Here is a 26,000-nt window from a genome sequence, read left to right on the forward strand (position 1 = left end):
GGCACTTTTCCAGATGGCACTTAAGGCACCTGACCCAGAGCCTACTTTAAGGCCAGGCCCTCTGTTGAAGACTCCCCTGGCTAAGACATGAAAATGTAGGACATCCTGCCAACACAGGCAGCAATCATATGCACAATTTCATGGAAGTAAGCCTCAACAACGCGGGTGGCGCTGTGGGTAAAAGCCTCAGCGCCTAGGGCTTGCCGATCGAAAGGTGGGCGGTTCGAATCCCCGCGGCGGGGTGCGCTCCCGTTGTTCGGTCCCAGTGCCTGCCAACCTAGCAGTTCGAAAGCACTCCCGGGTGCAAGTAGATAAATAGGGACCGCTTACTAGCGGGAAGGTAAACGGCGTTTCTGTGTGCGGCTCTGGCTCACCAGAGCAGCGATGTCACACTGGCCACGTGACCTGGAAGTGTCTTCGGACAGCGCTGGCCCCCGGCCTCTTGAGTGAGATGGGCGCACAACCCTAGAGTCTGTCAAGACTGGCCCGTACGGGCAGGGGTACCTTTACCTTTACCTTTTACAAGCCTCAACAAATACAGTGGGGCTTCTGAGTAAACATGCACAGGATTGTGTTATGAGCAACTGAAATTAACTTGCCATTTCCCCCTCCTCTTTAACCTCCTCCCCCTCTAATTAAGATAGTCCTCACAATGTTTTGCCTCTCTGAATATATGTGGCACAAAGTTAAAATATTTTTGTATGAGAAATCTAGCATGAAAGCACCATTTGTTTATACTATGTGCACATGCACAATAAAGTAAACCTGAAAGCCAGACCTTGGATGCCCAACAGCTGCTGGAAGAAGATGGTACACAAATGATGACTCCATGTGAAGAATTTGTGCAACATTTCATGCAAGTATCAGTTTTGTATAACAACAATTACAATTCAATCATAGCTACATCTATTCAGAAGTAAATCCAAATGAATTCAGTGTGCAAGTTGCACCTAACAGGCAAGTTGGGTTAAGATTTCAGCCTTAAAAACAATTTGTACACCATCATAGTAACACCTCCAGACAAGAAGTGTGCAAGGCTATTGACTCCACACCTGAAGAAAAAGCCAATCGTGCACATCATGGACAAGATGACGGATTTATTTTCCTCCCTCTTTTAGAATTACTTCTTTATATGCCTTCATATGTCAGCAGTCACAGAAAGACTAAACCATAGTTATTCCATAACAGGAATGGGTTCTCATTCAACAGCTTGGACTGGTTTATACTGGTCCTTCCAGCAGACACCAGTATGAAGATAATTTCCTTTTAAAATACAACAGGGGCAGAAGTTGCTACTGCATGAAAATGAGGAGAGTACATAATCCCAGTTGATGTGATGTATGAATATCAGATATGAGGAACATGCCCTGAAGGTATTTTAAGAATGCATAAGGTTCTCTAACACATCTGAAATTACGCAACCTGAACTCTGACTGCCCTTAGTGATAGTATCATAAATCAGTCCTGAAGATTTAAAAGAATACATATAATATGGAGTGACATTATTTCATCTAATCTACCTACAAGTTGATAAAATGATATCCAGATGATAACGACACATACCATGAGTTTGCCAGCAAAGAGAGTAAGTGCAATGATCCCAGAGTCTAGCAATGACCAAGACATGGAATCAGAGGGTACAGCCATTGGCCCCAAAGGCTCAGAGTCTGGCAACAGGGCTCCAATGAACATAAGGCTGGCAGGCAGAAGCCCATTGAACTGGATCTCAAAGCAGTGGATGCTATGTAACCAGAGCTAGGACTTTCACCAGTCCACAATGCAATGAGGTGGCAATGGAGGGAAGCAGCAGCATTAGCCTTCAGGTCAGAGGGCTGACCCATTCTCCAGAAAAGCAACACAGAACAAGGCAAAGGCTCAAAAAAGGTCTCAGTTCACCTCCAGCTCTACTTGCAGCAGGTTGCTCACTAGTAGCTGTCCTTGGTGCCGCCACAACAAACAACCTACCTTGCTGCCTTGCCCCATGAGCTCCTCCTTGGGACCATAACAGAACAATGATAATCAATAACCAAACCTCCAAAATGTGGCAACTATTTTTGTTGCTGCTCCGTATATTCAGGGAGAGTGACAAAGCATTAATCAGGGCCTGAGATATCTTGTTTGGTAAATGATTCCACAAACAAAGAATCTTCATTACAGTTGACAGAGAAATGCTGCCAATAGCCACACTCATTACCTTTATTATTGCTGACAACTTTGCTTAGGAAGAATCTCTGCAGCTGATGTGTGGGAATACTAACTAGGAACTTATTGCACTGAGGCAGGGAGGTACTGTATAAAGATAAGCTGAAGCGCCACAAACTAAGGCTTGCTCTCAGATTCTAAGCTACGGTTATGGCCCATGTGCGAAGCAACAGCTTAGGCAGAGGGAGGCTAAGGCTTGGCCTTGACTTCACTTGTCATCTCCAGGCACGGTAGCTGCCAAACATTTCTAAAGGTGACGCTGCCACTGCCATGGTGGGAAGCAAAATATGGGGCCATAACCGCTGCCACTATTCCATTTTCAAATTCTTCACCAAGGGACCATTTATTTATTTCATTAAAATTATATACCCCTTGACTGGAAAAACCCCCACCTCAAAACAGTTCACAAAAAGCATAAAAATGATAAAATCAGTGATAAGCTAAAAACAGATTAAAACATCCATCCACACAGATATGCCAAGTCCACACCAAAGGCCGTTATCACTTGCACAGAGGATGAAGAAGTCTACTCTGAGTAAAAGTTAGTAATAATAATAATAATAATTTATTATTTAGACCCCAGCCACTCTGGGCGGCTTCCAACAAAATATTAAAATACAGTGGTCTGTTAAACATTAAAAGCTTCCCTAAACTGGGCTGCTTTCAGATGTCTTCTAAAAGTCTGGTAGTTCTCCTCTTTGACATCTGGTGGGAGGGCGTTCCACATGGTGGGTGCCACTACCGAGAAGGCCCTCTGCCTGGTTGCCTGCAACCTCATTTCTCACAGTGAGGGAACCGCCAGAAGGCCCTCAGAGCTGGACCTTAGTGTCCTGGCAGAACGATGGGGGTGGAGATGCTCCTTCAGGTATACTGGACCATGACCATAACACTTCACTTGAGAGTAAGTTCCACTCTATTTCCATCTGGCTTTATTTGCAATAATATGTTTAAGAATAACTACTTGTTGGTGTCACAGGAATACACCATAACAAATGCACCATAACAAAATAAACACACACACAAACACACAATCCTTGGGATTTTCCAAAGTCTCCAGAAGCCACTTGAACAGATTTGAAAATCACTATTCCCGTTTTTTTACTTCTCCACGAAACCATAATGCATTTCTCTAAACTGGACAGAAAATAGTATTTCTTTAATGAAGAAAGTTTAAGATTTAGAAACCAACCTGCTGCTTTGCTAACTGCCAATAAGGCAGAAATAAAGGGGAATAGCTGACACATTAAAAATATGGTCAGAAAAATCTTGTTGTGCTTTACTTGTCCTGATAACGGCAGCAGGTTAAAGTGGCTGAGGACCCATAATGGGCTCTTATATTATATTTACAACTTTCCATAAAAAGCATGGTTTAAAAAGCACAGCAGTATAATGTACAGAGCCTATTACAGATGTTAAGCATAACTACTTTATGGTAATTAAAAGACATAAGAAAATGATTAATGTTTTGAGGCTATTAAAGTGTATCAAATGAAAAGCTATTATGACTCATTGTCTAAGCTTATGCCTTATATTGGCCAATTACTCTGATAGATCCAATTTGCACTGATATGTACTCTTAGCAGGGCTGACACCGATAGCAATTTTGATGCTTTTGATACACAACACAGTGTGGTCAATCCAATCTAATCCAGAAATCTGAAAGGAGTTTGGGCTTTATAACATAGCTCGAGGTTTGAACTGGGATCAACACAATATATTTTTGACTAAATAATGTATCTTTGGGACTGAAGGTTTCATAAAGTTTAAAAAACAATTGTTAAACTGGGGCAGGGCCACTTCTCTAGGGGAGGAAAGATCAGTCCTTTGTACTGTTTTTCCAATCTAAAAAGCTCCCTGAAGTTGCTATTTACCTTGAAGATGAAAACATGCAAGTACAAACGTAGCTTAAAGGAATAGGGAAAGATAGATAAAAAATTATTTCAGCTGCAGCTAACCTGACCTAATGCACTGCCACTACCACTGGATAAGGGGTACTGAAATTTACTCCTAAATAGAAATCCGTGCAATTCCTGGACTAAATTTAGATCATTGCTATACAGGTTTAACACACAAGTAATCCAATTTTATAGCAGTGAGATTTTCTACAAGCTTAGCTGGGATCCTGAAAAAAACTGGTAAATAAGCAGCCTGTTTAATTTCAGCCTTAACTGTGTTTTCAGATGTACAGAAAGCTGGTACAACATGAATCATGGGATAATTGGTCAGCTAAGCAGACTGGGATTGCTTGTGATCCTCTCATCCTTTCAGACACAAAAATATTGAACATCTACGTAAAACAGTAGATATAAATATAAAGCAGTTTATGGCAGTCTGAGGCAGTGGATTTCCTCATGTTTAAAAGGATAGTGAAACAACAATTAATAGTGGTTGATTTGGGTTATTTGACTCTATGAAAGGAGCTAAACTAACCTCACATGTAGAGGTCCAACGGGCACATAGCTGTTTTGGAGAGAGCAAGTCTCTCCTTCCTAACTTCAAATTCCTATGACCAAACTGCAAATGTGTTTCTTCCAAGTCCGGACATAGCTGCTCCTATGTTCTGTATAGGATTTGTATTTTCTCTGTGTGCTTCTCAAGAGGCTTGGATCCTGATTTTTACCCCCGTTTGTGAAGTGACTTTTGATCCAGGAGAAGATTGTGACAGTAGAAGAGAGAAATGTGATTTTTCACTGATCCCCTCTTCCTCTCAAAGCCACTGAATGCCACTTACCATGCTGTTTGGGGTATGGGGGCTTGTGAGCACGCCTCTCAGACCTCTGGAGAATATTGGGGTGGGGATACAGGGGCAGTGAGAATGATGAAAATCAACTCCTTCCACCTGCCAGCATTGGGAGCACAGTACTATTCCTAAGCTCTCGGGATCCAAGCCAGGAGCATTAATTTTTAGGAGGCTTTCATTGTAATAGGGATAAACTGTTAATTTTCTCCTCGTTATAATGTTAAACCAAACTGTCAGTCTTCATCAGTCTAACAATCTGTCTATAGCTCCATCTTTCTACAGCAGTTTAATTTCCAAAAAATAGGTCTGAGATCATTTTTGTTCATTAAAACAACAATAACTAGGGGACAATATTGTTTCAAGTGTCTTCGGTTAGCAGGAGTTATTTATTTACAATTGACATTAATAGTGACAATGATCAACTAAGTGTCTGCATTTTGCTAAGCATTGTACAGAGATTAAAACAAAAACGGGATTACAGTTTAACAGGCACAGCACAAAAGGAAAAAGTGGTAAGGAGGGAAAAAGAAAACAAACAACTTGTTCAATGTTACATAATTTTCTTACGGTGGCCAGCTAGAATGAAGACAATTCAGAGAGGGGAGGGTGATGCTAAATGCCTTCTGGTCTCCCTGCTAAGCGGATAATGTTATGCTGACTAAATGAACATGCAAGGTGTTGTTTCAATTAATCTGATGCAGCAATTCAATACTGCCGGCCTGAGAGGTTGAAAGAACTGGCCTCCTGACCCTACAGGTGTCTGACTTAATTCGTTTATTTTTATTGGTAGGGCAGTATTTGCAGGCACAGTCCTATACATGTTTAAATGGGAAGAAATTCACAGAATTCAGTCATACTTATTTTTGAATAGGCTTTCATAGGATTATGCTGTTAAGTCTCTCAAAATATTTTACATGTTCTAAAGGCTTCTTGCTAAGTAATTCCTCAATACTGTTTTGGCATGATCCTAAATACAAAATCTCAGTTTACAACATATTCTTATCCCATTGTTGTGTTAATGATGGTATACTTGTTACTAATAACATGGAATACAGGGCTTAGAGTGGGTGTTATGGGTGGAAAATGAAAAATAAGAAGAGTGAGGACTCAATAAACATGGGCTATTATTTCCAGACTGGAGTAAATAATCCCATTTCATAATCCTAGAGTCCTGTTGCTTTGAGGTTAACAAAAGATACAGCAGGTGGCACAGATGTATGTAACTATTGTAATGCTGGAGGAACCAATTCACATTCTAATCATCCTACCAGTGACCTCAGGGGTCCAAGGAGTAAAACTCTACAAGGTCCCGGAGGGCCTACCAATGTGACATGGTAACGGTAAGGGAGGGGTTGGCACTGTGGTCTAAACCACTGAGCCTCTTGGGCTTGCTGATCAGAAGGTTGGTGGTTTGAATCCACATGACGGGGTGAGCTGCTGTTGCTCTGTCCCAGTTCCTGCCAACCTAGCAGTTCAAAAACACACCAGTGCAGGTAGATAAATAGGTACCACTGCGATGGGAAGGTAAACGGCGTTTCCATGCACTCTGGTTTCCGTCACAGTGTTTCATTGCGCCAGAATGGTCACATGACCCAGAAAGCTGTCTGTGGACAAACGCTGGCTCTCTCGGCCTGAAAGCGAGATGAGCGCTGCACCCCACAGTCACCTTTGACTAGATTTAACCATCCAGGGGTCCTTTTTCTTTACCTTACAATGTGATCCAATTGTCACATTTGATCAATTGAAATTTGCCCTGCACTTTGCCAAAGCTTACTCAAATTTTCAGAAGAAGCATGTGGTATAGCTCTCCTGTGACTGCAAGGGGATGCTTGAATGCTCCATAAAGAAATGAAGGAGAAGGCTATGATTTTTTAAATTATTATTTTTAAACACCTTTCTACAGCACTGGCTTAGCTAGTTTTTCATATTCAGTGACGTCTGATGTGAAATAACATTACAATATCCTATGTCCTAAGAGTGTTACCTGCTGTTTTGAACAATTTGAATTATTTCTAACTTAGGGCAGCTCCTCTTTGTACACTTTATATTCCAGTACAGATACAATATACACAACAGATATCAGCCAGGGAGCCAAAGTAAGTTACTATCTCTCCACTCTCTTTCCTCAGCAGGTGAGGATAAATGAGAGAGAAAGAGATTGTGCATCACTCCCTGAGCCCTTTGCCTAGGAAGGAAACTAAATACTGAATAAACAGCCGGCTTTCCTTACTTTCCATTTGAAACATTTACCTAGTGTTTAAAACATATTGTTCAAAAGAAGTGAAATATTTATTCCATGATTAACAATTCCCTGATCAAAAGACGAGTTTGATAAACAATTGCCTTAACTAAAACCTTGGTTAACTATGACAGTTAATAAGATTTCTGGCCCTCTCCAAAACCAATAACCAATAACATGAAATCCAGTGTGAAATCGGTCTTCGTTGTTTCATTTAGTTGATATTATCCTCCTCGATCTTGTGAAGCCAGTTCACAGTGCTGCTTCCTCATCAGGATCCTAATACATTGGATCCTCAGTCCACAGGCTGATTAACGAGGTAGTGAACTAGCATTCAATACCCTTTATCAACTCAGCTAAACCTTAGGTTTGGAAGTGGACAGTTTCTTTATGGGTGGTACTGGTGACAGGCACACCAAAGTCCCCTTGTTCACTATAATGGGGTGAACTGAAAGATTAGGCTGTCAGGCCAGCCAGAGACCTCATTTTTCTTCCATGCTGCATAGGTTGCCCCTTACTGCAGCCAGCATTTGATTGCGATTAATTTGTCAGGGTTGGTTGTACAAAGGAAATGAAGAAATGGATTGCCAATTACAGTTAGTCTGCTTGCGGAGTGCCCCTCAAACCAGTGCCATTCCACAACAGTGACAGCTTAGAAATAAACTGCATTTGCTTTCATTGAGCCAAACCCCAGTCCTCAGTGTATTTCAAAGAAGCAGAAAAGGTGATTAAGGTGACCTTTTCTCTCTTTGCTCTCTTAACAACTCCAGTGGATAGTTGACATACATTGCCCATCTTGCAAGCAGGCATACAAATAAAGGTGTATTTTTTTTTGTTACCCAGCTGGTAAAAAATGCACTTAAATTCCAGCTGGAAACAGAACAAAATTCTGAAGGCACCAACCCAGTCTTGCCCCAGTTGTCTTGTCCGATAACTGGGAAACACTGGCCTGTGAGCGCTCCAATTGGAGAACAGCCTTTACCAAAGGTATCATGGGCTTTGAAGACCCTCAAACTCAGGACGAAAGGGAGAAACGTGCTAAGAGGAAGAAACGCTTGGCAAACCCTCGCCGTGATCAACTCCCGCCCGGAAACCCATGTCCCCACTGTGGAAGGACGTGTGGATCCAGAACTGGCCTCCACAGTCGCTTACGGACCCACGGTTAAAACCTTGTTTATGGTAGACAATTTTACTCGGCTACAAGTGATTGCCAAAGAAGAAAGAAGACATTAAATCTGCAGAAAGTGAACGTCCACAGAAGTGAAAATGGTTGTTCAGTCTGGAGCTTGTCAGCCTTTACCCAAAAGAGAGCACCCGAATGAGATGCACTTCAGGGTTGCAGTTTGTGAAACACTGTCAGGAAGTCTATTCCAGAGACAAGCCCATTATCCATTCAGGTCTGCATCCAACTTTGTACATCAGAGATGAGGAACCTCCTCACATGCGGGGGCCACATGCAGCCCTCTAGGCTTCTCTATTTGGCAATTGGGACTGCGTCCAGCCACACTTCCTTCTCCGCCCTGCTATACACTCTCCTTGAGTGTTTTTGCCTGCCTGTAATGTGTTATTGAGCTCTGCTCATGCTTTTATCCTGGCTGGAGGATAAAAAGGGCTGAGTGAGGTTTGGCTCCTGGACCTGCCCACAACTGGCATAGAAGCTTGTGCAGAAGGGAATGTGGGTTTTCATGACGCATTTTACACTCACTTATCAATGCGCAGTAAACCTCATACCTGAAACATATTCCCATTGAAACTACCACCCTGGGAAGACTGGATCATATGCTATTTTCTGAAACCTTTCTTCCAGGTATGCCCCTCCCCCTGTATCTGCTCTTGACCTCTCCCATGATTCCCACCAGATGTCATAGGGAACAACAACTACCAGACTTTCAGAAGACATCTGAAGGCAGCCCTGTTTAGGGAAGCTTTTAATGTTTGATGTATTACAGTATTTTAATGTTTTTTTGGAAGCCGCCCAGAGTGGTTGGGGAAGCCCAGTCAGATGGGTGGGGTATAAATAATAAATTATTATTATTATTATTATTATTATTATTATTATTATTATTATTCCTAGCCTTCCTCATATGATTTTCCTTCTTCATTAATACAATGAAGAGTGAACATCCTGAAATTCATTTGTGGACAATCTGAAATGAAAGCACATAGACAGGAGACTGTAAAAAAATTGTGAGGAGTTAAATGAAGAGGACACAAAAGCATCCCGCAAGAAAATGCACATTTGTGGGAGTTTTTCCACCAAAAAGAATCTTAAAAGCACTTTCTTCGGATTCTTTGAATTTCTTTCTTTTCTTTTTAAAAGAAAAGTCCCATCTTCCAGTCCCATATTGTATCAAACCCTTTTGATCAGTAAGATACTTTACCATTTTGAATGCCTCCTCCCTCATGACAAACCTGTGGGGCTATTGATTCCCATGCTGTGAGATGGTGTGAAAGGTCGGACTTGAATCCAGACCCTCCATTCATTGTTTATCCATTGACTATACCGGCTTTCAAAATTAATTCACTCAAGAGTGGCAAAAGCCACATTTCACTCTTGTCACTGAATTTCATTTGCTGCTGATACATTAGCTTTCTTGGATGTTACATCTCCAGACAAAAGAAAGGGGGAAAGGTTCACAGTAGTCAATAGCAGACAGTACATTAAACAGGTGCTGAAGAGATAAAGTCAGAATCCGCTTCCAGGGTTGAAATGCCCTGTCATTAGCGCAAGCAAAACCCATGGACGTGGAGGTTGAAGAAGCAGCTACAGTGCACCATCTCAATCTGGTTCCTGGCTAGGGAACAGTATCAGCCATTCATTAGAGAGAGCCATGCGGAGTCTCATTCTTTGGTTGCACTCATCCAGTGATATAGCAGCTTTCCTATCTAGCATACTGATAGCAAAATAACCGAGCGTGATGACACACTGGTTCTTCCAGTTTTAGAACAGGAAGAGAAGGAAAATAATGATGCCTTGTTTTGTCTGTCTTGGTATATTAACATAAAAAAGTCCTGCAGCAATCTTCCATTGGAGCCAAGAGTTAGAGTTCGACCAGAGAGACGTAACACTGGCCTCACTGCCCAACAACCTCCCTGTCTGAACTGGTGGAGGTAGTTTTGGCAGTGGTGTAGGAGTGCCCCCAAACAACTTCAACCAACACACTAAGGCCTCCTTATGTGGTTCGTCTCAAGACATCATGGCCACATTGACAACCATGAGATTGACTGTACATTGTGGGCCCAGTGCATACTTAACATGGTATTTGACGTGGGTGGCGCTGTGGGTTAAACCACAGAGCCTAGGACTTGCCGATCAGAAGGTCGGCGGTTCGAATCCCCACGACGGGGTGAGCTCCCATTGCTCGGTCCCTGCACATGCCAACCTAGCAGTTCGAAAGCACGTCAAAATGCAAGTAGATAAATAGGTACTGCTCCGGCGGGAAGGTAAACGGCGTTTCCGTGCGCTGCTCTGGTTCGCCAGAAGCAGCTTAGTCATGCTGGCTACATGACCTGGAAGCTGTACGCTGGCTCCCTCGGCCAATAAAGAGCGCTGCAACCCCAGAGTCAGTCACGACTGGACCTAATGGTCAGGGGTCCCTTTACCTTTACATTGGTAGTGGTCAAGTAGTGGGGGCAGGGTCCAATAACCCTGTTGTCATGGATGGACCACAACCTGGTGAGGTTTGGACGGATGGTGACTAGTCCTCCCTGCTGAATTGATACTGGATCTAAGAGTCCAAGATATGCACTGTCATGTGAGGCCTAAATGGCTCAAAGAGGTTAACAAGGTGTCATTGACCTCAGTAACATCCTCACACAGCAATATCTGATTGGCTATGTGGTGCTATAATGGTCACTATGAGATCCCTGATGGGTTGACGAAGAAGCCTGTGCAAGGACTTATGCTTGCACAATGCAGCTTTCTTCCTCTCCTCTCCCACACACCCAAAAATTGGCTCAAGGGTGGGTGGGCAGAACCCCCAGAACAGCATGCTTAAGCAGAAGCTCAGAGTAATCCATCTGGCAAACTGAAATGGTTATCCTGATAGAATGAATGCCTTAGCACAGCATTTAATTCCTTCCTATACTTTAAAAAGTTTCTTTTTATAAAACTGTACATGCAGAAAGTAATGTTTCTTCATAAACATTTCCACCTCCCGGTGCGGGGGGGGGGATATATATATATATATATATATATATATATATATGCTTTCGTAGATTTTCACGGGTACAGGAATGCAGGTTTTGGTGTCCTCGGGTGTCTTCCCGTGTAAAAGTTGGGGTGTCTAGGCGACGTTTCGACGAGGTCTCACTCGTCATCTTCAGGCTGGTGCTTTCGGCTTCTTGTTACTGGAACAGAGCAGGATCTCAGTGTTTGAGTTCCTATAAATACTGTTGAGGAGGTGTGGTGTATAGCCTCCAATGTTCTGGGCAGAGAGGAGGTTCCCAGGCTAGTGTGCCTTTTCTTCTTTTGTTCCTTAATTACTTGAGGGATATCTTGAGTGATTTCTTGAGTGATTTCCTGAATCCCACTTAGGTGGGTCATTAGGTGTGGATTAGTTGCTAAAGCCTTCGTGTCTTGAACTCTTGAACTTTGTGAAGAGTTTTTCTGAGAAGATGGCTGTACTGCACTTGGTTGTGCTCTGGCTTGGCTTCGTGTATAGGGGCGAGCTGTGGTTTTGTGGCCTGTGCCAGCCAGATCTGTGTAGGGATTGCAGGGGGGTGCAGCATCCGGAGGTGCCACCCTGGTTTGGCTACTGGATGGTGTCTGTAATTTATCTGTGGAGAGGGTCTGGGTTTGGGTCTGGTGTGGTTGATTGGTGATGGCGTTCTGTGTGCCTCTGGATCTGGTGTCAGATTTTGTGGGGAGGGCTAATTTCCAGATGTCTGGCAAGCGGGATGTGTCCTCAGAAACCCCAAAGATAAAATTCAGTTGGAAAACCAAGGGGTCTATGAAATACCCTGCAAAGTCTGCCCAGCCACGTACATTGGACAAACAAACAGACGAATAAATGCACGGATCGCAGAACACAAGAATGCCGTCAAAAAAGAAGAAAAAACTTCCTCTCTTTTCCAACACATGAAAGAAACAGGACACGAAATTAATTTTGCAGATTCCAAATTGCTCTTTAACATGGAACATCACCACAAGAGAATAATCATGGAAGCCATCGAGATAGAGAAACACCCTCACAACATGAACAAGCGTGACGACACATCCCGCTTGCCAGACATCTGGAAATTAGCCCTCCCCACAAAATCTGACACCAGATCCAGAGGCACACAGAACGCCATCACCAATCAACCACACCAGACCCAAACCCAGACCCTCTCCACAGATAAATTACAGACACCATCCAGTAGCCAAACCAGGGTGGCACCTCCGGATGCTGCACCCCCCTGCAATCCCTACACAGATCTGGCTGGCACAGGCCACAAAACCACAGCTCGCCCCTATACACGAAGCCAAGCCAGAGCACAACCAAGTGCAGTACAGCCATCTTCTCAGAAAAACTCTTCACAAAGTTCAAGAGTTCAAGACACGAAGGCTTTAGCAACTAATCCACACCTAATGACCCACCTAAGTGGGATTCAGGAAATCACTCAAGAAATCACTCAAGATATCCCTCAAGTAATTAAGGAACAAAAGAAGAAAAGGCACACTAGCCTGGGAACCTCCTCTCTGCCCAGAACATTGGAGGCTATACACCACACCTCCTCAACAGTATTTATAGGAACTCAAACACTGAGATCCTGCTCTGTTCCAGTAACAAGAAGCCGAAAGCACCAGCCTGAAGATGACGAGTGAGACCTCGTCGAAACGTCGCCTAGACACCCCAACTTTTACACGGGAAGACACCCGAGGACACCAAAACCTGCATATATATATATATATATATATTGGTGCAGCATTAACCAGAACGGCCACACAAAGTAGAAAAGATAAAATGTAGTACTGTGGATTTTGAGATTTAGTCTCAAATTACGGTGAAACAATAGATCTATTTGTCGAGTGGACATCACAAATTTACAGCACATGTACATTTCATAATACAAGACAGCAAGAACAAGAGGGCAGTGCCCATCAAGGCACTGAGCTTAATACCTTTAATCCTCCTTCTGGAGTCAGTACGTCTGCTAAATATATCCTATTAATGCTAATTTTAGATGGCTGAGTGTTAATCAATGGACACCCTGGTAATAATTTCTAAGCATGTAGAATGTATTCCAGAGAGAAATGGACTGAAGGAACAGTTTGAACATGGGTAGCATGCCATTTAAAATAAGATCTCTGTTAAATAATGTATATGACAAATTCTTAGACAGAGTAGCTAATTAGACTGCTGAAATACTTTGAATATCCTAATGGACTCCAAGCAGCAGCTGCTCTATTTACTTCAAAAAAAACCAGTCAATATTTTAATCATTTTGTAATGACTATTCCATAGAAACTCTTTGAACTGGTTTCTCATATGGACACCATACTGTTCTTTATGCAAAATGGCATCCATCATGACCTTATGAACAGACCCTGTGACTGCACAAACTGTGTGCCTGTTGCCTCTATCTGTACACATGTTCCCATTGTGCAAGTTTGTTCTTGGCTACAGACAAGGGGAAGGAAGTTTAACCACAATCCCGGATTTGGATGACACCCTAAGCCAAACCTTGGTTTAGCTGTCATACTGTACTGAGCTAAAAGGACCAGGGAGGAGCAAAGACTACTATCCACGTAGTCCTGATAAGGCATAGTTTGCTTTACCATGATGTGTGAACACAGCCTATGTGTGTACAGTGTGAATACACTACAGTTAGTTCACAAGGTCTAGTAAACACATGGAGGCCAGGAACAAGGCTAGAGGGGACAATCCTTACTCTTCTTCCTTGTGCTTTGTATTCCAACACAAGGAAAAAGATGCATTGGAGCTGGGAACTGGCGGGGGACAGGAGGAGAGATGGAGATATGCACATACATTTTCCAAGCCATTGGGAGTGACTCCATTTCTCTGCAGATGATCTCAGATAATTCCTAGCTATTCTAAGGCAAACTGCCAGATAGTGCCCGTTACAGGTGGACAGGCTATGAAAAAGGCACTCAGATCTGAATCTGCATAGAATAATAGAATTTTCGAGATGGAAGGGACCCTAAGGGTCATTTAACCCTACAACGCAAGAATCTCAGGTAAAGCATCCATGACAGATCCAACCTCTGCTTAAAAACCTCCAAGGAAGGAGAATCCACCACTTTCTGTGGGAGCCTGTTCTGTTGTTGATCAGCTCTTACTGTCAGAAAGTTCTCCCTGATGTTTAGTTGGAATCTCCTTTCTTATCATTAGAATCCATTGTTTTGGGTCCTACCCTTGATTACCTTGGTCATTCTCCTCTGCACACATTCTAGCTTGTCGATAGCCTTCTTAAACTGTGATGCCAGCCCAGAACTGGACACCATACTCCAGTTGAGGTCTGACCAAGGCAGAATAAAGTGGTACTATTACTTCTCTTGATCAGGACAAGATCAAGATCTGTTGATGCAGCTCAGAATAGCATTAAACCACATCTATGATCAACCAGAAAATATACTTCATTTCTGGCACATTTTCTTTTCTGTTAAATTTGGCTGTCACAAAAACAACCTGCAATTTTCTTTGCATTTCACTTCACAACAGATTCCATGAATCATGGCTGTCCTGCTTTCCTATGATAATGACAAAAATATGCATCATGACAGAAAACACTGCTGTGTTTTATATCATTAGCCACCTCCAATTATAAATAATCTTCTCAGGATCTAGATTGGAAGATAAAAAAATCAGTTATGTCTGCAAACCACAGTTATATTCAGGCAATACAGATATGATCAGAAGCAAAAAGAGGAGAAAGCAACTCAGGTTTGATACTAGATGAGAAAATATTTAATTAATTCAACTGAGAAATGCCTGAATTCTTGTGCAGCTCACCATCAAAACTCCCTCTGAATATAAGACACTATGTGTCTGTGGAAATTCATAGCAACTACAACACTTGCATTTCATTGTTTATCACATGAATACCCAGTGCTTTTTTTTCTAAAAAGATTTTTAGGGGTACTCTCATTTTCCTACTCATATTGAAATGTTGCCCCTCAGTGAGGCCAAACTTAGATTCAAAAAATGTTTAGGGGTATGCATACTCCTGTGTCCCCTCCCCCCCTAGAAAAAAGCACTGTGTATACCTGACACAAGCTTTTAGCCCTTGTCAGTTCTGACTGGTCAATATTCACTCTTCCAAAGCACCCAGCACCCAGCTTGTGGAAACATAACAATTTCTGCCAGTCTATGGTCTAAGAATTCCAATATTTATTTGTTTAGATTCTCATAGATTCTCAAACTTTTATTGGCATACATACTAGACTCCAGTAGGGATCAATACAAATAAAACCACACACCAAAAAAACCCTACCATAAACCCTGCATTTAGCACTTGAGTTAGTGTTGTATAGCATTCACAAATTCTCATTGTGTGTTGCAGAAACCTGGCTACTGTCTCCATCTTGTCTACATCCTGAGAAAACATTTGTTTGTTTGTTTGCTGCATTTCTCCAAGGAGATCAAGGTGATGAACATGGTTCTCACCTTTCTCATTTAATCTCCACAACAACTGTGTGAGGTAGGTTAGGCTGGGAGGCAGTGATTGGCCCAATATGAACACATGATGCCTCAACTGGCTGGCAGTGGCTCTCTAAGGTCTCAAGCAGAGGTCTTTCCTAGCCCTGCTGTCTGTTATCCTAATAGGTGGAGAGACAAGGAATTGTATGCAAAACACGAGTCATGGCCCACAGTACCACACAAGGCTCTATTCCCACAATACTATAACACTACTTCCAATACATCATTTACACAGAACCCTGCAGCATCTGTTATCTTCAGCCCTGCACCCACCGTGGGAATGGCATTTCTATGGAAGCCAATCAAACTCTCTTATTCATGTAATATTAAGCTGCGTAGCTGTTTGCAAACCCAGATCAATTCTCTGTCGGGTCCTTGGGCCATAGCCTGTAATTTGATAGCACAACACAGCCCACTAGGCATTGTAGAACACATTGTTAATAATACTGAATATGTAAAACCCATGCAACATCTACTAGAACACGCTCCAGCAAAGCCAAAAACAAAACAAAACACCCTTGTTAAAACCAAAGTCGACTATTTGTCATGAAGAAATATAGCTTGAATAGAAACTTTATAATGGGTTTTACATACCATAAATTCCTGTAGAAATACACGGGAACGCCTGCAAGACAAAAACCAAGATGTAAATTAGAATTTTATTTTATTTTTGCCTCAGAATCACTTATTACACAGAATCATTTAGTATGAGGAAACCACAAACTGCCTCGTGTAAAGAAATCCCTACCTCTACGTTGGCAGGGCCTGATGAAATGCCCTCCAGAGTGTTAAGAGAACTAGTTCAGGAGATCAGATAGCTGCTCACAATTTTCTTTGTGAACTCAATGGAGAACAGATAAGGTCCTGCAGCACTTTGGAGAACGCTAAACATATAGTGCCTTGCCAAATGTGAAAAGAGGGAGGACCCAGGATTTTTTAAAAAAACAACAACAGCAACAACAATAAAAGTGACTACATAATGTAGACGCTATTAGAACAATTACAATGTGATTAATCTGCAAGCATCTAGAGGAAACTGGAATGACCACCTGAAGACAGCATAGATTTGTTCAGAACAAAGTACTCTCTTTCTTTGATAGGGTAATACATTTAATAGATAACAAAGCAGATACAGTGGTACCCCGCAAGACGACTGCCTCGCAAGATGGAAAACCCGCTAGACGAAAGGGTTTTCCGTTTTTCAATGCACTTCGCAGAACGAATTTCCCTATGGGCTTGCTTTGCAAGACGAAAATGTCTTGCGAGTCTTGAGATTTTTTTTCGCTCCCTACCCCCTTTTTCTAAGCCGCTAAACCACTAATAGCCTTTTAGCAGCTAATCCGCTAATCCCTTAAGCCTTTAATAGCCGCTAATAGCCGCTAAACCGCTAATAGCGCTAATCCGCTAATAGGGTTGCTTCGCAAGACGAAAAAACCACTAGACTCGCGGAACGAATTAATTTCGTCTTGCGAGGCACCACTGTATATATATTGACTTTGGAAAATGTTTCTTGGGAAAGTCTCATAAGAGAAGCTGAGGAGTTTGGACTCTGCTCTTCCTTCTCCTAATACAGCAGTCATATAACTTGTTGGGGGGTTGAATGCATGCTGGTGCCATCCATAGTGTGACTGTCCTGATCAATTCCTCCTCCAGACCTTCAAACATTGGGTGGAAGGAAGCTCAAAAAGGGGGAAACCACGCACACTAGGCTCTTCCATGCGATAAGAGAGGCCAAAAAGTTCCCAGTCCTATGCTAAACTCCCAGTGCTGGGATCTATGGGAACTGCAGCAACATTGTTCTGTTTAAGCTCCTGAGTTTGTTTTAAGGCATTGAAGGAACTGGAGCCCTTAAAGGTCCCTGGCACAATATCTTAATGCTTCTGGATTGTTTATAAAATCACTACAGTTGTACCTTGGAAGTCGAATGGAATTCGCCCCAGAAGTCCATTCAACTTCCAAACGTTTGGAAACCAAAGCGCAGCTTCTGATTGGCTGCAGGAAGCTCCTGCAGCCAATCGCAAGCCGCAGAAGTCGGCTTCCGAAAATAGTTCGCAAACTGGAACACTGAAATGTTTGAGAACTAAGCTGTTCGAAAACCAAGATACGACTGTACAACATTTTGCTGACAAAACATAGCCACGAAAGGATTTTCAGGACCCTTCAGAAGCACATTGTACAGAGCTGCATTTGACTTATAGCATTATTCTCATTATCCAAACTGTCTTGCAGGTATCTGCAGGTCTTCCACATTAGGCCAAAGCTTTGCTCCTATCTCACCAGCGAAACTCCGGATTGGACAAGGCAGGACTCTGAACTCCTCTTCACATCTGACCTTGCTGCAAACGCATAAACATGAAATGTTGTGCTAATGGATACCTTAAGTATGCATTAGCACAACAATCATCTTTGTTTTTGCAAACTGATTCTCACTCCCCCCAAAAAAACCCAAATCCCCTCCAGCTGCATTAACTATACTTCAGCAAAACATGTATCTCCTGTATCAGTCTCTACAGCCACAGCAGGCGCTGTGACCTTCCAACAGCTTGACCTCATCCCCCAAAGGTGCACTTCTTCATCGTCTCCCAAGACAGACAGATGCCAACCAACTCAAACAGTAGAATAAAGGAGGTCTCACTGAGAGCAACTGTCCTTAATATTCATGACACACTCATTCTCCAAGTGTGTGTTCTTATGTAGCTAAAATGACACCAGCTATACACCAGATGGAGGCATGCAGGAAACCCTGAGTTTGGAAGAATGATACAAAAAACCCCATTAAAAAACTAAGGAGACTGAGCATGTTCGGTTGCCATGGAGTACATGACTGATGGTGGGAGGAAAGAGAAAACTGGGGAAAGTGGAGTGGAAATTAATGGAATATCTCGGATGAAGACATGGCTGGCTGGCATTATGAAAAGGAGCACTCCACATTGCAATGTTTTGTCACAGATTCCATTTATTAACAAAATGGGGGGGGGGGATATGACATATCATGAAGCAGATTTCTGGAGGGATCTACTCTGATATAAATTATTTAGGCGTAGGAAGTGGAAAGTACAAAACTACAGAGGGCACAACTGAAAGATACATATAGCAAGCTCCTCGCAGCACAGCATATTCATATTTCTCAAAGAAGAAATGTTCTAGAGGCAGTAAAACAAAGTATCAAATAAAGGAATTCTTTGCACAGAAAAAGATTAGAGACTATACAGATTGAAGTTCAACAATCTGAAGGCAAGTAATATTTTGCTTGAACCACGTTACAAAAACTGTGGAATTTCAGATTCTATTGGGCGCTATATTTTCAGAACAACAGGAAACGAACACAGTGCAATTGCAATGGTGAATACAGTACAGGAAGCATGACAGTGAGATAAAGTTGAAGGAACAAGGTATTCTTATTCCTAGAAAACAAATTAAGGGACAATATGGTAACAATTTTCTAAAAAGTAAAAGGCTGTCATTATAGGAAATGGAGAAAAATGGTTCAGCTGCTCTGGAGGACAGGGCAATCGGCTTGAAGTGCCAGAAGTTACGTTTAAGTTGAATATTATGAAATACATCAAAGCAGTTGCTGAATTGACTTCATTGGATTTTTCTTTTTTTAAAAGCAAAACACACACACAAAATACACACACAAGCTGATGTTTCCATTTCAAATATCACTGGGTGTCAAAGAATGGTAGTAAAATATGCAGAGAATTGAGAGGTTTATTTATTTATTTTTCACTTAAAAAAAAAAAAAAAATATTGAATTGCTTCAGCTCTCCAACCGAGGTGGCTGCCAACATCAAGAAGAAAAACAATGCAACAACAAAAGACCTATCAAGAAGTCATAGAGCAAATATCATTTGAACAAACAGGCTTAGAGAACTGGATGGGGAAAGCCTGTTAACAGGGAAATAGCCCTGCACACTGGCATTGAGAATTGTATTGGTGCCAGGCTTCAGGGAGAGCAAGAATTGGTGGGACAGAAGGGGGAAAAGAGGAGAGGAGAAAGCAAAAGGCCAAAGGAAATGTTTTAACTGTACCTCTGCACCAGCACTGTATAGATTTCGGGGTGTTGGTTGTTTTTATAGTGTCAATACCGGCTTTCCTCCCACGATAATAAAACAGGGTTGTTGAGACTGAGGCATGGGGGGACAGTTATCTCCTCCACCACAAGTGGTTAATGTAATGTGTAGTTTGGTTCAACGGTGCCTTTATCCCCATGCTGCATTGTCTCTTCAGAGCATAGCTGTCAACTTTCAGATTTGAAAATAAGGGATCAGCAGCCTTGAAAATATGGGATCAGCAGCCTCACCTGTGCCGGGGACAGTCTATGGATATCTAACAATCCAGGATAGCAGCGGGAAGCAGTGGGAAACGGCGCTGGAATAAGGGGATTTCCCGCAAAAAAGGGGAGGTTGACAGCTATGCTTCAGAGGCCTAAAATCTAACACACTCCCCTCGCCTGGCCTTGCGTTGCTAGGAGAATGGCTCATAAGCAGCTAGCACACAGTGGGTTGGATCCAAACTAAGGCTCTGCAAGTAGAATTGCTCCTTCTGCTCATGGAAGGCTTCTGGTCTGTTGGCCAGATTGTGCTGGCAGAAGGGGGAAGGGGTCCCTCCTTCCCCTATGGACTTCCCTATACCACTGTTGGGGAAGGGCCCTAACACTCTGGAGCAGACTAGTGGGGAAGAAACTGCAGCAGGAAGAGGGAGAATCAGCGAAGTCTCCCCCCCACACACACACATACATTCCATTGTCAGGAGCATCCCTAAGTGGTGCCAGAAGTCTGGATCAGAGCCTCTGGTTAGTGCAGTCAGTAGAGCATGAGACTCTTAATCTCAGAGTCGTAGGTTCAAATCCCACATTGGGAAAAAGTTGGACTAGATTATCCTTGTGGTCCAATCCAACTCTATGATGTCAGAAATATAGGCTCACAGCTGAACAATTTGCATCAGGTTTTTTTTAGACTACAATACCCATCCAATGAAGTGAAAAAGCAAACTACCAAGGCCTGGTGCATAGCCAGGAATAATATAATACAGGATAGACCGAGAAGGGACAGAATACCATTCATTGCCATCTATACAATTTCCAGCTAAAGCCAACCCAACCCAACATATCATCAAGGATCTGCAGCCCATCTGGCCAATAAGCCTTCCCTCTCACAGACAGGCAACAGAGACACAAACACAGAAATCAGACCCTGACACAAATTCCAATGACAACTCTATTCCCATCTCTATTCTAGCAACACCATTACATTAATAATGCTGGCCACAAAGCCAATAGTCCATCAACTGCTCATCTCCCAATGTGATCCGGCCAGCAATTCCCTCCCGCATTCTACACAGAATTTCTTCTTGCAAAAGAATAAATGTGCACGAATCTGACATCAGAAATGGCAATATGTAGAAATCAATAGGAGACTATTTCAACCTACCAAGTTATCCAGTTATTGATCTTAAGATAGCCATCCTGGGAAAAATGGAACTGGAAAGACAAACTCTAGCTTGAAACTGCTGAACTGAAAAGTTCAGTTCTAGTCATTTGGGACTAAATAGAGACACTGGTGTTCTGTCCTACTACATGTGCTAATTAACTCCGCGATGCCAAAATGATCATTCACTCACCAATTACTTTTGCTGCGAAGCGTCATTTTGCACACATTTATCTTCTAACTGAATTGTTACAGGCTATACTTCTGCATTCCACTGATCATTAACTCCAATCTTTACATCCTCCGCCCTCTTAACATACATGACAACGGTGCATCATACTTCATATATCTAACTGAAATTTTACTTCTATTGATTTTTGTTAAAAATCGTACATCAAAAACAGTACAAAAAACGAACAAGAGAGAGAGAGAGAGAGACCTATCTCCTGCCTCAGTTCACACATACACATATCTGTGTACATAAGGCATACAGACAATTTTGTTAGGTTGTCAGTAAAGGAAAAGTAGGTGCCTAGAGAAGTGAAAATCCATGGTCTCAAAGTTCAGGACAGCAGTACTGCTAAGGCAGTATCAGGCCATTTTTGTTTTCCTTCCTTTTAGGGGGCAGAAAGATATAAGAGAGTAGTGAAAACCAGGCAGTATGTCCAAGGGCAAGCATATGCTGTCAGCAGCGAGCAACCTTGTTCTACTACATTAGCAAAGCTAATAAACAGGAACCAAACTGATTCAAATTTGTCCTTTTTCTACCCATAGGCAACCCTCAACTTTTATGTCACCCCCCCCCCAAAAAAAAGAGCAACCTGCCATACTCTCTGATACTACAGATCTAATGTCTGTAAAAAAAGCCTTCCAATTACAGGCTATGATAGTCCTTACAGCTGCCAGTAAGTAACTCAGCAATTCCTCATATTTCAGTTCTAAATCTAAACCTATAGGTAGGTTTAGCAGTTTCCCAGTGATGTGATGGACATTCCCACAAGCGTACACACATCCTAACAAATGGGCACCCTCCCCACATGCAGGAAATGTTATAGGAGAGCACCGTGGCAATTCGCAAGTCCAATTTGTTGTCACATGAATTAAAGCAAATTTAAAAACAGGTGTAACCAAATTATGTGTTTACAGAAAGGTTTCAGCAGGCATCTCAAACAGTTCAGGGAAGCTGCCTGCCTACTGCCTATGGGCAGAAAGTGCCACAGTGCAAAGTGCTGCCATGGTAATGGAATAAGGCCTCACAAAAGTGGGGAAAACAATGTTGTGGCACTTGCGTGTCGAGGTCCCCAGGTCCACCCCAAATAACTCACACATCACACAGAATTTTTTGTTTAAGATTTTTGGCATAATTTTGGCCACAACTTTATTAAAATACAAATTTGTGAGTGGTTGCGTAGGCAATGGTTGCGACTATCTGCCCCCACCATGGGGGACAGACTGACATTCCGCACGATGCGAAAGTCAGAATAGGGGAATACACTTGGGGGTTACGCGGAGCAGGGAACCTGCCCTCACCCCAAATGCAACCAGGAGCTCATTGCTATGGCCCGAGACCCCTTGACAGAGTGGACAAGCAATAGTTAGCCTCCAATTCCTTTAACGGAATCCCTGCAGCAGCAGCATTAGAGGGGCAGGCACAGCCAATCCATGCCCCTCAACCAACCAAACCATAAACCAATGCCTAACCGCAACCTTACAAGTTGTGACGATTTGCTACGCAGTAGGCAAAAACCAAATGGCCCCAGCCAATCAGCCAGATGGACAAAATTCCTACCAGGCCCCCGCTCCAAAGCAGATGACCCCATGACAGGCATAGCAAGGTCAAAGCGAACAACCCTAATTCTAGGGAGGGGGGACGGGCAATCCGATGCATGGGCGAAAAGAGGAAGCCCTAGCCTCGTGCAAGGAGTTTTAGTATTTCTGGCTGTCAATCAATAAATGGCAACATTAACTTCTTCCCAACAACAAGGGAAGCCCCAGTCGCATCAGTGGCCAACAATCAATTAGCCCGCCCTCCAACTTTGGAGTGTCCTGAAGGCCCCCACCGCAACACGTGCTCTCCATGAAGGAGAACACGCTTTGTAAAAATTTTACTAGAAGATGAAATGTTATTTGCTCGAATGAAATTAATGGACTTAGAGACCATAGCATACAAGTACATTCAAGCCTTTTCTCTCATGCTGTGGACTCAATGTAAATCCCACATCCCAGGATAGAAGCTCAACACTGATGCAAATGGAAGCTTTCCTCCTGTGGTCGAAAGCAGCCTCAGTGTTGTGGTGGAAAGATTAAATTCCCTTCCCATGCGTCCCAGTGCTAATCAGATCCCCACAACTACTATTTAAACTTTTAAAGGTAGCCACTTTCCCTGCATGCAATTAATGTCATATCTGGTTTGGCTCTTACCATTCTCCTGTGCTTCTGCCACAAGGTGAATATACCTGTAATGCAGAACTGACTGTGTGTAGGGCTCCCTCTCCCCTTCTTTGACCTGCTCCTATAGCAGGGCAAAGACTTGTCAAATTAATTTGCTTGTTTCAAAAAGTTTCACATGCTCCATGGCTTTTAGTCTAGGAGGGTTCATCTGTATAGCTGGTTTCAGTTGACAACACTGAACACAAGTAATCACTGGAGACCCCGCAAACCAATTGTTCTGTCAGCCACTCCTGTAATGAAGCTGCAAACTCACAGGGTACAGCCAGTTTCAGTAAACCACAAATATTCTGCTTCAGATTCCGATGCAGGTTGCTTTAACCATACAGGGAAGGGTCTGTGAACCAGCTTACTGCTGCAAAGTGTGCACAGAGGACAAGAATTTAAGAGACACTTTCCCATTTAAAGACAGGACAGAGCTCTTGGGACAGGAGTGTGGAGTTATCATTTGCCTCCTCACCACTCACTGCAGTGTGCTTCCCAAAAAACCTCCTCCAACGTTCCAGGAAAAGATTCAGCTGGGATCAAGGAATCATACTAGTAGAACATACTAGATAAGCCCCAAGGCCCTAGCTATGCCAGCCATCTTAGTAAAAACCAAACAGAGCACTACCAGAAACCTCTAAGAAGGTTACAGGATTCCTCCATCCAGATGTGAACAGCCACCAGGCTAGGGAAGAATTCTAGGAAGGTTAGATCACATGTGACCCCTTCCTGCTTCCAGTGACCATAGCCAGGAACACCAGAAATCCCTGAAATACACCCCAAATCCCAGGCTACCAGAAGCATCTGAATGGACCTGGAAGTCATGGTGGGTGGTCAACAGTTCCTGCCAAAAGGGAAACCCATTGTAGGACTTGAGGAATGCTAGCCACCCCATGAAGTCCTCTAGTCAACCACAGGTGATGGTGAGCCAGTGCACCAGCAGTAAGCTGGGCCTGACTACCACAAAATGCCTGCCCTAGAGACACATACAAGTGATGTAAAAATGGGAATCCTGAAGAAAACTGAGACGGCAGCTTGGACAGACTGGCTTACCAGTGCACATGCAATTTGTAGGCAAAGTGAGAACACAATAGTCTATTTGAGCATTGAGTAAATTTGCATGATGGCAACCATATCTATGAAAATGCTGGCAAGTCCCATGTCTACAGCATGTCACCTGCTGCCTTTATAGCACCCCACAACTCAAAGAGCAAACTTCTACCGCGTTCATGGGGCACCTTAGAACCCTGCATAATCACAAGCACAGATTGACACAAGTATAAATCACCATAGATTGGAACAAGCACATCTTCCAACAACTTCCCTGATTTCTGAGCAAAATAAGCACTTGGAAATAAAAGAGGAGGCTGCTAACTTGATCCAGGGTTTTTTTCCTTGTTCCTGTGATGTAGGACAACTTTGCTTTTAGTACTTTCAGTGGATACACTGTGACATCAACATGGAAAGAAAGAAAGAAAAGCACACACATATGCCAGACCTTTTCTTAATCGGAGACATTTTTCTAGAACTTCTCTCTTAAAGAAAAAAGACATAGCTTGACAAATGTTCACAGGACAGGTTTTTAAGTAATGCCCCGCTTTATGTAGAGAGGTGGAATTTCAAAAACTAAGTAACAACTGGAGAAAATGTAGTGACCCATGTCCTCAAAGGTCAGAGTAGAAGATCCTGAAGATCCTTTGGGACACTAAAACCTATGGTGTTTATTCTTCAAGGCATGCCTTCTCCATTTGCTGTGCTATTCTATTTCAGTTCCTCTCTTTGTCTTTCTACCACCCCCAGATTGTCTTTTATAGAAGGGTAGCTTTTAACTACTTCTTAACCTACCTTGCGGCCATACCACAATAATCTTGCTTTCTTTTTCTGCCACACATCTGAATAATACTTCTGACTGGAGGTATTAAAAGCTGCCTAAATTTCAAGCTATTTTTGAACACCAGGAAGGACATTATCACTGGCCGTATCTCAAATTAACTTGGGGCTCTTAGCTCACTCCCTCATAGAGAGATGATTACAGCATAAAACCGGCTTATATAATTTTGCAAAATATGACACAGCTGTTATTCACTGCTCAGGGGAGACCCATGGCTAAGAAAGCATGTAGACCCAATTTCCTTCTTCTCCTAGGGAAGCAATTTAGTCTAGATGCCAGGCTAAAATTATTGGCAGGGCAATAATGTGGAATTCACACAGCGGATGTTGACACAGTGCAATATCTAGCTTATGCATAAGTCTTAAGTCTCCAGAACACCCACATTTTTAGCTCTTTCCTGTGCATAATAATAGATTCAGTC

At 42.7% G+C, this 26,000-nt stretch overlaps 1 protein-coding gene across 6 annotated transcripts in view; it reads right to left on the minus strand.

Moving 5' to 3' along the window:
* The window catches only part of MACROD2 (mono-ADP ribosylhydrolase 2), a 987,387-nt gene that overhangs the window by 400,774 nt on the left and 560,613 nt on the right, over positions 1 to 26,000 (minus strand). For all 6 annotated transcript variants that reach the window (XM_083431708.1, XM_083431705.1, XM_083431709.1 and 3 more), the window contains exon 7: positions 16,421 to 16,451. In XM_083431708.1, coding sequence (XP_083287834.1) covers positions 16,421 to 16,451 — 31 coding nt within the window. The remainder of the gene's footprint in view (positions 1 to 16,420; positions 16,452 to 26,000) is intronic.

Source organism: Podarcis tiliguerta (genome assembly GCF_965153285.1).
Source record: "Podarcis tiliguerta genome assembly, chromosome: 3".
NCBI lineage: Eukaryota > Metazoa > Chordata > Lepidosauria > Squamata > Lacertidae > Podarcis > Podarcis tiliguerta.